Raw genomic sequence first — 15,181 nt, 5'->3', positions numbered from 1 at the left:
CCATAAAAATGGGTCTGCGACTACCCTGTGTTTAAAAACCTAATGAAATGAAAGGGCATTGGTTCTGAAAGAGCTGAAGAGATGGAGAGATGGGGAGACCTCTGTTACTGAACAACAAACACACTATAGAAATGATTACTATGGGGATATAAAGCTATTTTTAACATTACTTTAACAAAGAAATATCACATAGACTCCCTTTAAATAAATGAATGCCTTCACTTCAGGGGAACCGTAAGGCCTTGAGTTTTGGGCAGCAGAAATTGAACCTTCACCAGGTGGGTCAGGAGTTTGAGCCCAAAGCTGGACGTCCAACGTCAGGTTCTGCAGATCTGTGTCTGATCACCACGACCCCGCTGGCTGCGGTCGCTACACACCTGCAGGTAGGGATAAATTATTGATTCATTTATTAAATTATCATCTATTATATGTATTATCAATTAATTTGATTAACTGCCGCTGCACCCCATCCTTGTCTTTAGGCGTGCAGGGTGCAGATAGAGGAAGGTCCAGTTGAAAGGAGTGGAGCCGTGGGAGCCATCACCTCGCTGTACTTCCGTGACCCTGACCACAACCTGATTGAAGTGTCAAACTACAACCACACAGCCACCAACAGGACGTCTTAGGAGCTCCTGTCATTTTTACATGAGACTTGTTTGTGAGTTCGATAATTCAATAGTTAAAATCAAAGATTTTTCAAAATATTTTCCTTCAAAAAATAGTGTAAATAGCAGATCTACAAGCTCACAACTTCTCACGATGTGAGGTGTTGTGAGTTTGTACTGTTTACACTGTTTTTGAAATAGGGCTTAAGTGATTAATTCATAATGTATTTTACACACGTACCTGGGATAAGATATAAAGGTGTGTGAGCATAGCAGCAGATGTAGCCTACTGTGCATGATATACGTTTGTTAAGGTGCTACACAAAAAAAGAAAAAGTCAGTGCGTTGTACATGGGATTAATGTGCAAAATGTCAGTGCGTGTTGACCACATAATCCACATACATTTGACTGACACTGGTATAATCCGCAAGTAGGTCCATGAGGAAAAGCAAAGAAAAAAAGTCAAGTCACTTGTCCACAGTATAGTCCAAGGAAGAGTTAAATCCAAGTCACTTGTCCCTGGTATAATCAGCAAACTGATAAATTATGAAAACTCATATGGGATACAAGTGAAATTGGAACTGAAGTGATGAAACATAGAAGTTTGCAGACAACCTGGAACACTATACATTTTAAGCTGATAAATGGGTACTTTCTCCTGATTGGCTGAAATTGGCAACCCACCATATACGTATATTATTAAAGAGCTGGAGAGATGGGTCATCATGGGGAGATGATCCCTGTTACTGAACAAACTGCATGGCAATGATTACGAACAGAATAGAGCTTTTACTTTGTAACAACAACAAAAACGTTTTGTTTTAACAAAAAAACATCACTGCCTTTAATTAATCTTCAAGATTGTAAGCAAATATTATGAACCTTAAATAACCATGTTTGAATCATCAATCAATCTGCACCTACAACACTTGGTAAAGTAAATAGTGGTTTTCTTATAGGTTGGGGTAGTAGGTAGGTGGTGACGTCAGCCCAGTTGTCTTGTGATTGGTTTTCCTCCGGAATATGGGATGCAGTATAGTGTATAAGTTTAGTGCTCCCCAGCTCTAGGATGTCTACAGTAGGTGTAATCATGGCTCAGCCACAGTCGCTGCATCACTCTGTAGGGATTCTGGCCATCTCTGGTGGTAAGATAAGCTAAATCTTGGTCAAATATATTGTACAGTAGGCAGTGGTGGAAAGTAACTAAGTACATTCACTCAAGTTCTGTACTGGAGTACAATTTTAAGATACTTGAGTACTTCCTTTTATTATTGTACTTTTTATTCCACTACATTTATTTGAAAACGTTAGTTAGCAGATTTAGATTTTTCCAAAACATACATTAACCAATTAACCAACTTCTAATGCCGTTTTGAGCTTGCAGATCTGCTATTTTCAAACGATTTTGACAACATTTGAAAACCTTTGTGATGGAATAAAAAAAGTGAAATGGGACATTCTGCATAATGAGTATTTGCTTTTGTTGATTTAAATATACGTTGATGCCAATAATACTTTAGTAATGTTTACTCAAGTACAACTTTTACCTGTAATACAGAGTATTTTTACATTATGGTACTTATTTGTGGGAAAAAAAACTATTCGAAGTGAGACAGAGATGTATGAGAAATGAGACATATTGAAACAGTCTATATCATTTAAAAGTGAAGTAAATAGCAATGCATTCAGCTGTAAATATTTGGATGTTTGTGTAATTACGTAAAAACATAATGTGGCTGTGAGGAAAGAAACTAATCGAATGAAGGGTGGACTTGCAGTGTATTAAATAAGCCACAAGAGGGCACAAACTCACACTGACTTTGAGTTCTCAATAGTTCTTTAAATGATTTTTATGGTCTCTATAGTCTGATAATCATCATTGCTATAATTGCTGTAGTGTTTTTAACCCATTTTGGGCGGAACCCCTATTAGTAACCTTTCAAGACGGTAACCCCTTTTGGGGTTCCTGTTGCTATGTACAGTATAGCAACATATATTTTTTTGTAATTTTGTTTTTTTGTAAATTAAGTTTTTCAGAAAACTTAGGTCAGGATTTAGAAGGCGTTATTAGAATCGGCCTCAGGTCTAAATGGGTTAATTGATTTTTTTCTTCTCCAGTAACATGGGTCTCGACAGTGGTCCCTGTCTCTCCAGCTTTTGCTGCAGAGACGGTAGATGCATGCATTTTCAGGGTTGGGACTTGGGACACCAATTTTATTCAATCAGATACCGTATAAACAAGTGAAATTGGAAGTGATGAACAAAAAGATGAATTGGCAGACAAAATTAGAATTGAAGCTGATAAATTGGTGCTCTCTCTTGAATAGATTAAATTGGCAACCCACCTGAAAATGTATTTTATGTTTATTAAAGGGCTTGAGAGACAGGTAGACCCCTGTTACTGAACAAGCATTCTATAGCAATGATTACTATCAGAATAATAGAGCTTTAACCTTCTAACCAAAACATTGTTCTAACCAAAATATCACTTGGAGCACCATTAAGACACCATGATGATGGATGTTTGTTTTAATTATAGGCTCTCTCCTGCTTCTTATTAATGACTACGGCAGTTCATCTGGAGACTTCATCCCCCACAATGCCCTGGGCATTCTGTTACTCATCATCGCTGCCCTGTTAGCATATACAGGTTTGTTTCCATTCATGCAAGGAAAAGAAACGTGATTGAAAAAAATGCATTCTCCAGCACACACTTTTCTCTGCTTGTCTAACATCATGGTCCTAGTGGTGTAGTAGCTACATATACTCAAGTAGGCCTATTGTACAATTTTGAGGTACCTTTACTTTACTTACGTATTTTCACTTTTTTATATACTTTTTACTCCACTACAATTATATCAAAACTTTAGTTACCAGTTACTTTGCAGATTTAGATTATTAATACAAAATGGATAGCCTACCACTTAAGCCCTATTTTATGCTTTGGCTATTCGAAAATAGCCAATGTACTATCTTGTAGATCAGCTGTTTTGATTTAACGATTTTGACACATTTTGAAAACTGATAGAATAAATAAAACTTATGAAATGGGTACTTGGGAATTCAATGCAATACTTTAGTATTTCTACATTGTGGTATTACTGTTTTAACTTCTGCCATGACTGAAAAAACGGTACTCTGGCACACACTTTTCTCTGTTTGTTTAAATGAATGGGTCATCATAACATAAGCTCAACTGAGGTGCAGTATATTTGTACAATTCCTAAAAGTAAACATCATCTCCTCTCCGTCTCTCCTAGGCGTGTGTCACAGTCTGTCCCCCTCCCAGCTGTTTTCTACTTTGTGTCTGACTGTATCCTCACTATGGTGCGGCTCTGGTCTTGTGTACATCCTGGCGGGACAAGGTGTGCTTCACACCGCTGAGCTAAAATCCTCATTGGTTCCGGGGCTGGCCGCGTTCAGCCTGGCACTGCTCATTATAGGCGCCGTGGCCGTCTTGGTAACGAAAGGGGTCCTGTCTATCATAGCCATTAGCATTAGCTTAGCCTGCGGCCACCAGATCGCCGGACTGTGGGCCGCCGGGTTCGGCCGATCGGCCGCAGCCGCCAACTACCTGTTTGTCTGCCTGGTGGCGCTTTACTTTGGCGTTGGACGCCTGCTGTCTTTTATCACCGGGGGGGAGGTGGAACCGCCAGGCACTCGCCTGAAGACAAAGACTGTCCTGAGGTAGGCCTGGGACAATTATTACATAATCACCTGATCACAATTATTTTGCAATTATTATAATTGTCAGAATCATTCGCGTTCATCTGTATAAATTCATCTGTTGAAAAAAATTTAATGGCCGGGTTTCCCAAACAAATTTCAGCTCGCGCGTAGGCTAGAAGCTGCGTAAGAGCCTCCACGCAGCTGCGCAGTAGCAACCCCGCTACGCACTATCTTCATTAGTAGCAGCTGGTTGTGCCCTACGTGCCATCTAAACTGTCTTCGGGAGACACCATCGTCGTAGGTTGCACGGCGTTACGTGTGTGCTAAAACTACATTCGGGAGACAGCATGCACGTAAAGACCTCCTGGACGAAGCCTACATAAAGCCTACGTAAACTACGTAGTGCTGTCCTACGCTACACAGCAGTTTAAACACCCTTTGCGAATATATACAGTGAAATGGATCATAAAAATACCAGAGCCAACTGTCAGATGTCCTGAAGCAGTCCACTCCAAATACAACTTTTGAATAATGTATTTATGAATTAAATTACAGCGGTGAGGTGACATCTGCAAGGTAAATAAAACACTAAAGTGTCCCCATTATGCAAGTAAATTAAATATACTTAAAATACCAAAAGTAAAGGTATGCAGAATGTCCCATTTCCCAAATTTAATATGTATTAAAATCTTTTGAAAATAGCAGATCTACAAGCTTGTGAGGCGTTGTGAGCTTGTAGATCTGCTATTTTCAAAAGATTTTTTAACCATTCATAAACATTGCGAGCGCAACAGCTGTCACTTTGTGAGAGGAACTGGGGACTTTCATCATAACGTTTAACTATAAAACTTCGAAATTAAGGAAACATGTTTAGCTCAGCATCATTTATATACCTTTAGTTAACTTGGCATATGCTTAATATTTTTATCAGATGATCGGATCATCCGTGAGAGTACAATTTGTAAACTTCGGGTTCATGCATAGAGGACGAAGCAGCGCAGCCGCTCGCCCTACTCAAAAAAACAGATCTGCAAGCTATCGACACGGCATGTCGCAGTGCGTTGACAGCTTGTATGTCTGTATTTTTGGGTAGGCATCGCACGTTACGCACCGGCCCGGCCGTAATTTATATATATATATATATATAATATATATATATATATATATATATAATATATATATATATATATATATATATATATATATATATATATATATATATATATATATATATATATATATATATATATATATAAATTATATGTGTGTGTGTGTGTGTGTGTGTGTGTGTGTGTGTGTGTGTGTGGTCGGTCGGTCGGTCTTTTCATAGATCTATTTTGCTACGATGGGTGTTACGAGCGCCCCAGGGCGCTCGTAACAAACTGCTGCGTAGGACAGCACTCAGGGCTACAACCACTCCCAGGAGTAGGAGGAGTAGGATACGTGCATGCTGTTTCCCGAATGTAGTTTTAGCAGACACGTAACGCCGTGGACTTGGAAACCTACGACGATGGTGTTTCCTGAAGCCAGTTTAGATAGCACGTAGGGCACAACCAGCTGCTTCTAATGAGGGTAGAGCGTAGGTTTCGCCCAGTCCCAGCTGTGTAGGAGGCTCTTACGCAAGCTGCGTAGGCTACGCATGACCTGAAATCTTACGTGCCTGCTAAGGTACTGCGCAGCCTGTGTGGACGCACGTAAGACCCGTCGTAGGACCTGCGCAGCATCTCTACACAGCATCTCTACGAATCTCTTTGGGAAACACGGCCAATGCCTTTTCAAACATTTTCAGAAATAGCGGAAATAGCAGATCAACAATATCACAAGCTTGTAAATCAGCTATTTCCACTACTTAAAGGGGAAATCCACCCATTTTCAATATTTAACTATGTCATTAATATAGCATAAAGGAGTTGTGTGGAAATAAGAAAAAATTTAAAAAAAAATTAACATTGCAAAAAAATTTAACATTGCAACAAAAATTAACATTGCAAATTACACCATGATGAGTCATCACAGTGTAATTTGCAATGTTAATTTTTTTGCAATGTTAAATTTTTTTGCAATGTTAATTTTTTTTTTAATTTTTTCTTATTTCCACACAACTCCTTTATGCTATATTAATGACATAGTTAAATATTGAAAATGGGTGGATTTCCCCTTTAACTGTTTTGTATGAAATTATTAAATGCATTGGCTGTTTTGGCCGCCCGTAGTACATTATTTATTTTTGATTATTCGTATACTGGTCATTTCTTAGTATATTCTTAGATATTTGTCATAACTGCCCTGTGCAATGCTTACAACGCCTAAAAGCAAAACATGATTATTTTTTTTCAAATATGTTCCAGAATTCAATGCCAAAAACACAATCAAATCGTCAATCACAATTATATGTTGTCATGATCGTTACAGCACTAGTCCGAGGACAGCACAGAACGGGGAAAGCGGCAGTGATGTGGTGTCCGTTGGCCTGGTTCTGAACCTGCTGTCCGCCTGCGTGTTGGCCTGTCCCCTCCTAGGGGTCGTCCCCGGCTTGTCCATCGGCCACGTCCCCTGGCTGTGGACGGCTGGTGTCTTCCAGCTCGCTGTGTGTGTCCTGTGTTACCGCGCCATGGACTCACTGGCCGCCACCTTCTACGGCTTCACGGCTCTGTTGAGGTTCGCCGAAGGCTACTGCGCTCTCTTAACCGTCTACTCCGTCCAGCCGCGTTCACCCGTTCTGTTTCCCGTGGTCTTTTCGGTGCTGTTCTTCATCCTGGCTGTGTTTAGCTGTCAGAGGAGCGTTTTGGAAGGAGTCTACCAGCTGTTCTTCGTGGCGTACTGCATCTCCATCGCGTCCCAGCCCCAGGGCTTCTTTCAAGGAGGGGCTCAAGGTGTCCAGGCAGCCATATTTGTAGCCACCGCCGGTCAGCTTTTCGTCACCGTGTTTAACACGGTCTCCTCTTCGCAGATTCCCACGGGGAGGGGTTTATTCAAAGCTCTGGTGACCAGGACGAGCGGCTTCGCTCTCAGACCCCGTGATAAAGACCTACACGCTCCCTACTTGGGCTACTCCAAATATTCTGACGGTGAGGTCCTGGGCCACGCCTGCAGCGTGCTGGCCACGTTCGCCATCACCGCCACTGTCGGTGACGAGGGCCCGCTTTGGGTGCTGGTGCTGCCCTGGGCGGTGGTCTCCGGCGGTGTGCTTCAGCTGCTGTGCGCCTCGGTGGCGTTCTCTCGCGGGAAGACACTGGAGAGCACAGCGTTCACCCTTTATGGGATGATGTGGAGCATTTGGGGGCTGACACGGTACCTGGGGCTCTACAGGGATTCTAGGGGCTTCAGCGTGGCTGTGGGGATCATCGGCTTCATGGTGTTTAACTGTTTTGTAACGGCCGCGGCGTTGTTGCTGAACGTAGCCTGGTTGGTGCATTCCCTGGCCTTCCAGCTCATTCTGGTCAGCTTCCTGTTGGACGCGCTGGGGGCGTTGCCACCCGGCTACGACATGGCGGTCACCATCATATTCGGATTGGTCAGCTTTTATTGTTTCCTGGCGAACATCTTTAACGGAACGTTCGAGGCCCCTCAGATTCCACTGGGAAACCCTGTATTGCGGCTGAGTGGGAGCGGGGTAGGTGGAGTCATCTGTCCGCACGTCCCAGCCCGGAAAGCCACCTCCGTCCAACAGATAGCAGGTGAGAGTGAGAGCCGAGATTGCGTTGCAGGGCTTCAACTACCAGTATCAATCATTTTATTAGCGGTTATTCAATCAATTACTTTTTCGATTAATTGAATAATTGAGAAGTGTGTTTTCTTTGATAATTTGTTGTATTATCAAGAAATCAAAGGGAAAACAATTTCCAGTCTATAGTTCAAAGTCCAGTTGTCTGATTAACCACTTATTAAGCCCTATTTTATACTTTGTCATACTACAGAGTCACACAAAAATAGCTAAATGAGTCGATCTACAAGCTCACAGTGTGTCACAATGTGATGTGTTGTGATCTTCTATTTCTTCTATTTCTATTTATGCTATTTGAAAGAAAAAAGCTAAATATTTTTACCCCAAACATTATTTTTTTGTTTTGTTTTGAATCAACAGTTCGATTAACTGTTGTTGCACAACTTGCTCCCCTATTACATTGTTCAGCTGTGACTTTTAAAGTCACTATGTTTTGTATTCTCCGACTTCCACAGACATCATGAAAAACGGTGGCATATGTGGCATGCCGACTGACACCGTCTACGTACTGGTGGCTGCGTGCAACCGACCCGACGCTGTGGTCAAAGCTTACAAGTGAGTTTCACTCTTTCACCATTCATGCATTTGTTTCACTCTCATGGTTGATGAAAGTCATCCTGTAAACATTCATTGTCTCCGCCAGGCCGAAAGGCATGGCGAGAGAGTATGTTTTCGCCCCTGTCCGTCCGTCCGTCCGTGTGTCCGTCCGTCCGTCCGTCCTGTCTGTGTGTTACCACCAAATCTCCGGCACCGTTGGCCCGGTCGTTGCGAAACTGTGCACACACACTCCCTGGATGCCAATTCAGAACCTCTGCCTCAAATTTTTCACATGGGCCTGTTATAGCGCCACCAGGAGGCCGATTTGTGCACGAAACTGTGCACACACACTCCCTGGATGCCAATTCAGAACCTCTGCCTCAAATTTTTCACATGGGCCTGTTATAGCGCCACCAGGAGGCCGATTTGTGCAAAACCCATTTTTTCCCATTACTCCTACAGTTTTTAACCAAACCTCATGCAAATCGGTACACAGTATCTCTATAGTCATGTGATCAACCCCTGATCAGTCCGTCCGTGTGTCCGTCCGTGTGTCCGTCCGTCCGTCCGTCCGTCCTGTCTGTGTGTTACCACCAAATCTCCGGCACCGTTGGCCCGGTCGTTGCGAAACTGTGCACACACACTCCCTGGATGCCAATTCAGAACCTCTGCCTCAAATTTTTCACATGGGCCTGTTATAGCGCCACCAGGAGGCCGATTTGTGCACGAAACTGTGCACACACACTCCCTGGATGCCAATTCAGAACCTCTGCCTCAAATTTTTCACATGGGCCTGTTATAGCGCCACCAGGAGGCCGATTTGTGCAAAACCCATTTTTTCCCATTACTCCTACAGTTTTTAACCAAACCTCATGCAAATCGGTACACAGTATCTCTATAGTCATGTGATCAACCCTGATCAGTCCGCTTTCCCATATTCCATCCTCATTGGCTAAGGTTACCATCCAAAGTTTGCAGGATTGGTCCGTTTTCAACAAACTGCCTCAAATCATGAACGCAGCTTGCCATTTCCATAAAATTGCACACGCACATTCCCACTAGGCCGAGGAAGAAATGGCACTTAAAACTTTTCACATCAGCCTCATGGTGGCGCTATAACAGGCCGATTTGCATTTTTAACTATAACTGCACCGATCTGCGTGAAACTTTGCACGCCTACTCTCTAGAGGCCAAGGAAAAACATCTGCACTGCATTTTTCACATCTGCTTTTTACAGCGCCACCAGGAGGCCGACTTATGTCAAATACATTTTTGGATATTAATCCTTCAGATTTTATCCAAACATCACGCAAATCGGTACACAGTATCTCTATAGTCATGTGATCAAGACGCATCTGTCCGATATTTCATATTCCATCCTGATTGGCTAAGGTTGAATTCCAAAGTTTGCAGGATTGGTCCGTTTTGAACAAAATGTCTGAAATCATGAACGTGGCGTGCGATTTCCGTGAAAATTTGCATGCACATTCCCACTAGGCCGAGGAAGAAATGCCACCCTTTTCACATTGGCCTATTATAGCGCCACCAGGAGGCCACAATAACTAACCTGACCTGGAGAAGACCTGTGCTCCGAGGAGCACTTTTTCTAGTTTTAGTAGTCTTATTGGTGACGACACCTCTGGTAGCTCTGAAGTACTGTTTAAAATGTACTTGGTTAACCCCTGCATGTCTCTGCAGGGTGAAACAGCAGGCTCAGGACAGACCCATGTCTCTGTGGATCTCCAGCATCAAACAGCTGCAGCCTGTTAGACACCTGCTCAGCCCTCTGCTGCTGGACTTCATGCAGGCTGCGTGGCCCTCCTCTATCAGCATGGTCATACCCAGAGGTGTGTATGTGTGTGTGTGTGTGTGTGTGTGTGTGTGTGTGTGTGTGTGTGTGTGTGTGTGTGTGTGTGTGTGTGTGTGTGTGTGTGTGTGTGTGTGTGTGTGTGTGTGTGTGTGTGTGTGTGTGTGTGTGTAAGTCATTACAGTACATTCAGTCGTGTATGTAACTCCCCACTGGTGTTCCACATTAGGGGTTCACAAACGTACTCAGCTTGACACACACACACACACACACACACACACACACACACACACACACACACACACACACACACACACACACACACACACTTCCAGTCTCCCCGTCTCAGTAGAAAGGTGTAAAATAATGTTCAGATGGTTTTCCTCGTCTTCCCCATGTAGGAGCCTGGCTGGACTGCTTTGGTTTAGGAGAAGCAGCCACACATATTGGAACACCCCAGAGCATCGCCATCAGAATCCCAGACTGTGCTGTGGCCACACATCTCATTAATCTGGTATAATTAGCTAGCCTGGTTCCAGACGAATCTGCCTTTGCAAAATTGCATCGCACTTTAGCCCTCGGCAGATTAGGTCTGGCCCCCCTCCATAGAGATTCCATTTCTCTCCCTCCGCAGTTGTGCGGAACCAACCAGGGCCCAGTATCCAAATGTGGGCGGGCTTATCACCTTATTTGGAGCAATGACGTACAAGGAAGCACTGCTGATTGGTTAGTGAACAAGGAAGCACTGCTCTGATTGGTTTAGGTCTAACCAATAGAGTCCGTTTGGATCTTTTTGTCACCGCCCCTTTGAAAAAAATCTATCGTTGATAGGGACCAGACTAATATCCACGCAGTGTGTCGTGTGATATTGTCTGGCCACGCGAGGCTAGTAATTAGCATTAACAGTTTATAGGTTACACTACATTATACAACAACAGGTAATTCCGACCAAGCAATCTCACTGGTTGAAATAGGCTCTCCAGCCGTGCTTACTGCACTAGGTACTCTGATAACAGGTATAACGGGTACTCTGACAACAGGTATAATGGGTACCCCAACAACGGGTATAGCGGGTACCCCAACAACAGGTATAGCGGGTACCATGACAACGGGTATTGCATAACCAGAGGGGTATATGTTCTCAACAGGGTCGGCCTAGTATGAAATGAATGACTAACAGCACTAGAACATTTTGCCTCGCCCCCTAGTGGACCGGAGGTCTGGGGGGGAGACATATCATACTAATTCTGTCTGTGGCAGCAGCCAATCAAACACAGGTTAAAGTTTTTTTTTTTACCAATCACGTCAATTATACAGGGTCATGTCAGGGGGTTGGCCAGGGGCGTGGCTATCTCTCACTCCTGCCATACCGCTCTGTCCATAGTGATTGTGATTGGATGCTTCCCTTCATAGGATAATCACAGTACCACCATAGAGAAAAATGCACACATTGATTACTCTTGAGTGAAAACAGAGAAGAATATGGTTTGTCAACAATGACAGTCAGATCAAGTCATCACAATACAGTGGTTGTGCTTTCTCTGGTAGACTATTCTGGACAAGAATATCCAATACCAAGGTATTTACTTATACTGTAACAACAAAAAACAAGGTTATACACATGGGATGAATTGATATTCATTTGAATGCATTTCAAAAGTTAAGAGTGTAGGTGTTTGAAGAAATGATGGAAGTCAATGTTCAAATTCCAATCTGGCGTCAGAACATCTCACTCCACAGACACACGCCTACTCTATTTGACCGACTACATCAAACGTGAGGTGGACTCAGGCAAATACTGCGGCATGGTCATGTTAGACCTCCAAAAGGCATTTGACACATTGTAAATCACTCCATACTGATGGATAAGTTGAAGGCCATCGGTTTTGAAAGATCAGTGGGCTGGATGAGATCCTATCTGGAGGAGAGAACAGGTGGTGGAGGTGAACGGAACACTGTCATGTCTCACCTAGACACAGGATCTGACACCTTCTCCTCTCACATTATGATTACAGCAATGTTGATTATTGGTCTCTCGTTCTCTCTCTTTCTCGCTCTCGTTCTCTCCCTTTCTTGCTCTCCCCTCCTTCTCATTAGAGTTTGCAGTAATGTTAATGTGTTGTATAGGTCTCGTTCTCTCTCTCTCCTGTTACAATAATGTCCTCCCTCCCACTTATATTGCAGACTAATGTAGACTACTCTTCTCTCTCGCTGTGAATCTTGTCAAAGTATAGAAATGTTTTAGGCTACACTGGCCACCCATCAAACTGCCTTATTCACTGGACAGTGTAATTTATCCAACAATTTTCACTTTCTAGGTTGGACCCATTGCTGTGACTTCAGCCAATCCTACAGGTGAAGCAGACACAACTCACCACAACCAAGTTCATGCCAAGCTGGGGGACAAGGTGATGATATTTCAGTCTCATAAGAACAACAGCTACAGGTTTTTTTGGGGGGGGTTTTATTATGTGTTTTTTTTCTTGTTTAAGGTGGATGGTGTGCTGTGTGCTGGACCCTCCCCTGAAAATATCGCCTCTACTGTGGTGGACTGTACCAAGATAGAAACGGGACAAATCGGTTTCTTCAGAGTGGGCCTCTTCCCCAAATCCAAGGTGTTATAAATGCTCCGTCTTATTGAGTTCTTCATGCTTGTATCTCCATATTTCATCTTGATGACAGTGGGGTAGAAGTGTAAAGTATTGAAAAATTTACATTCTCAAGTAAAGTAAAAGTAACTAATAATTGACCCCTTGCAGGTTCTGCAGATATTTGAGGAGGTCCAGAGGAGACATCAGCACGGTCAGACCAACCCTGGTTTTGAAGATGACCCTTCACACCAAGGTTGTTATAGTTTTGAATTAGTTTCTTGAGTTGAGTTTGAGTTTCATTAGTTTAGAATTTTTATTTCATTTTGACTTAATGTTTATCAATGTCAGTTTAGTTTTAATTTAAGTTTTCTTTAGTCAGGTGAGATTAAATAGTGGAAAAAAAACACCGCTCATCTGCCAGTAGACTTGGGTGAGGTGCTGGAGCCAAAAAGAAACCAAATAAACAATTAAAGGGAGCCTCCACTCACACGGTATATAGGCCTACATTTTGTTTTTTTAAATCTGATTTTGCACAGTTTTGAGTGTGCAGAGGCTCCCTTTAACAGTACATTTAGTCAGGTGAGATTAAAAAGGTCAGAAAGGGTATTGTGTTAAAAAAAAAAAACATAATGTAAGTATAGAATAAATTGACAAAGACCAAAACTAAAGACATTTTGTCTATTTGAATTAGTTTTAGTTTGTTTTGTAATCACACAATACAGTTTAAGTTATCTTTTTTTGTAAAGCCTTGTTTTTGTTTTTATTTCAGTTAACTAAAATGTTTAGTTTAGTTTTAAATAACTATTTTAATAACCTTGCTTCAGACCCACTGAGGAGACAGCAGCATGGTCAGACCAACCCTGGTTTTGAAGATGACCCTTCAGACTCGCAGAGAGCGGACAGCATGTCAAGAGAGGAGGAGAGCTCAACGGGACCTATAAGGATGACCGAAACGACCGATTTTCCTTTCAATCTGATCCCAAGTAACACCACCAGGGCCAGTATCTAGCTGCAACTATCGATTATCTTCTTAGCAATTATTCTGTTGATTACTTTTCTGATTAATTGAATAATTTAGAAGCACTTAAAAAAACGTTTTATTATTTGTATTATTAACTAATTTGATACTAGTGTTGACATTAAATACATGCTTCCAAAACGTGTTACCATTTTTTACATTAAATGTGACAGTTTTTACATAATTTAACCTTGGGACGGACGTGATCTTGGATTTGGCAATAATTAACTGATGTTAATTTCACTGACTCTGTCACATTCCTGACTCCTATAACCTAGGGTTAGACACCAAAACCACCTTTCTAGGTTGAATAGTATTTGAGATATAGCCATTATAAGCTCCTGGCAGCCATCTTGGGCGCCATCTTGAAAATGACGCCTTTCTGGTACGTATATCTTCATGGATTTTTTGTATGTTCTCAAGCATGCGTAAACGTACCAGAATCAATTGAATAACCTTTTGTTTCGGGAGGTTAAGTGATATTTTTTCATACAGGCCTGTTGAACTGTCTATTTCTCAGAAAAAGTGCTTTTTTAATATAAGGCTGAAAATCACCACCTCCGAATGAAATAATATGGGTAAATTATACATTTCCTGAATCCTTATGTCAGTATTCCAGTTTTTGTGTTTTGTGTGTCTGATGTTTCTCGATGCCACAGAACTAAAAGAAAATATATGCTTTAGGCGGAAATTGTGAAAGAAAATGTGTTATTAAAAGTTTGAAGAGCTCCAGTGATCACTGTTACTTGTCATACATATTCACAAAAGGGCTTGAATGAAAGCTCAAAGTGTCCCCTTAAAAATTACACCATACATTATAATATAAAATATAGTCCTGATATATGTCCTGAACATGAGACAATACCTAGACATGCACCTACTGTATGTCTAAAACGCACAATTTCAATGGGGGAGGGTAACTTTAGCAGATGATAACACATATTTAGCTGTGACTCAGGAAGGGTTATCATACCAAAATATTATCTACAGACATGGCGCCTCTCAAAAATGATAAGTAACCATTGCCACCTTGAGTGATACCGACATCTGGTCTGTCCCATGGACTAACCCATATGAAGGCTGTCCCACAGGCCAAGCAGTGGCTGTACATCTCACTTCACTACCTGGAATTGTAGGTTGTATGGCTGACGTGTTGACTGGCAGGACAGATACACTGAGCCGGCTCCATATCGCCTCCATATGCGACAAGCCTTGTCCTCCTTGAGGTG

General features: G+C 42.2%; 3 protein-coding genes across 3 annotated transcripts in view; 2 read left to right on the top strand and 1 right to left on the bottom strand.

Annotated features, from left to right (window-relative positions):
• LOC308076418 (uncharacterized protein) overlaps positions 1-15,181 on the bottom strand; it is a 218,203-nt gene that overhangs the window by 164,585 nt on the left and 38,437 nt on the right. The window lies entirely within an intron of this gene.
• Positions 213-3,236, top strand: LOC308076319 (glyoxalase domain-containing protein 5-like; the record flags this gene model as incomplete). Its single annotated transcript, XM_080416557.1, has 3 exons — positions 213-383; positions 483-658; positions 3,146-3,236. The coding sequence occupies 2 exons, from the start codon at positions 213-215 to the stop codon at positions 624-626; spliced, it is 315 nt and encodes a 104-aa protein (XP_080272683.1). The 3' UTR covers positions 627-658; positions 3,146-3,236.
• LOC308076318 (uncharacterized protein) lies at positions 1,697-14,563 on the top strand (the record flags this gene model as incomplete). Its single annotated transcript, XM_080416556.1, has 11 exons — positions 1,697-1,751; positions 3,146-3,256; positions 3,867-4,293; positions 6,688-7,952; positions 8,455-8,554; positions 10,235-10,383; positions 10,745-10,857; positions 12,662-12,751; positions 12,836-12,958; positions 13,103-13,187; positions 13,759-14,563. The coding sequence occupies 11 exons, from the start codon at positions 1,697-1,699 to the stop codon at positions 13,941-13,943; spliced, it is 2,703 nt and encodes a 900-aa protein (XP_080272682.1). The 3' UTR covers positions 13,944-14,563.

Source organism: Gymnoscopelus braueri (assembly GCF_963280865.1).
Source record: "Gymnoscopelus braueri genome assembly, chromosome: 20".
Lineage (NCBI taxonomy): Eukaryota > Metazoa > Chordata > Actinopteri > Myctophiformes > Myctophidae > Gymnoscopelus > Gymnoscopelus braueri.
This window is presented reverse-complemented; position numbering and strand designations above follow the sequence as displayed.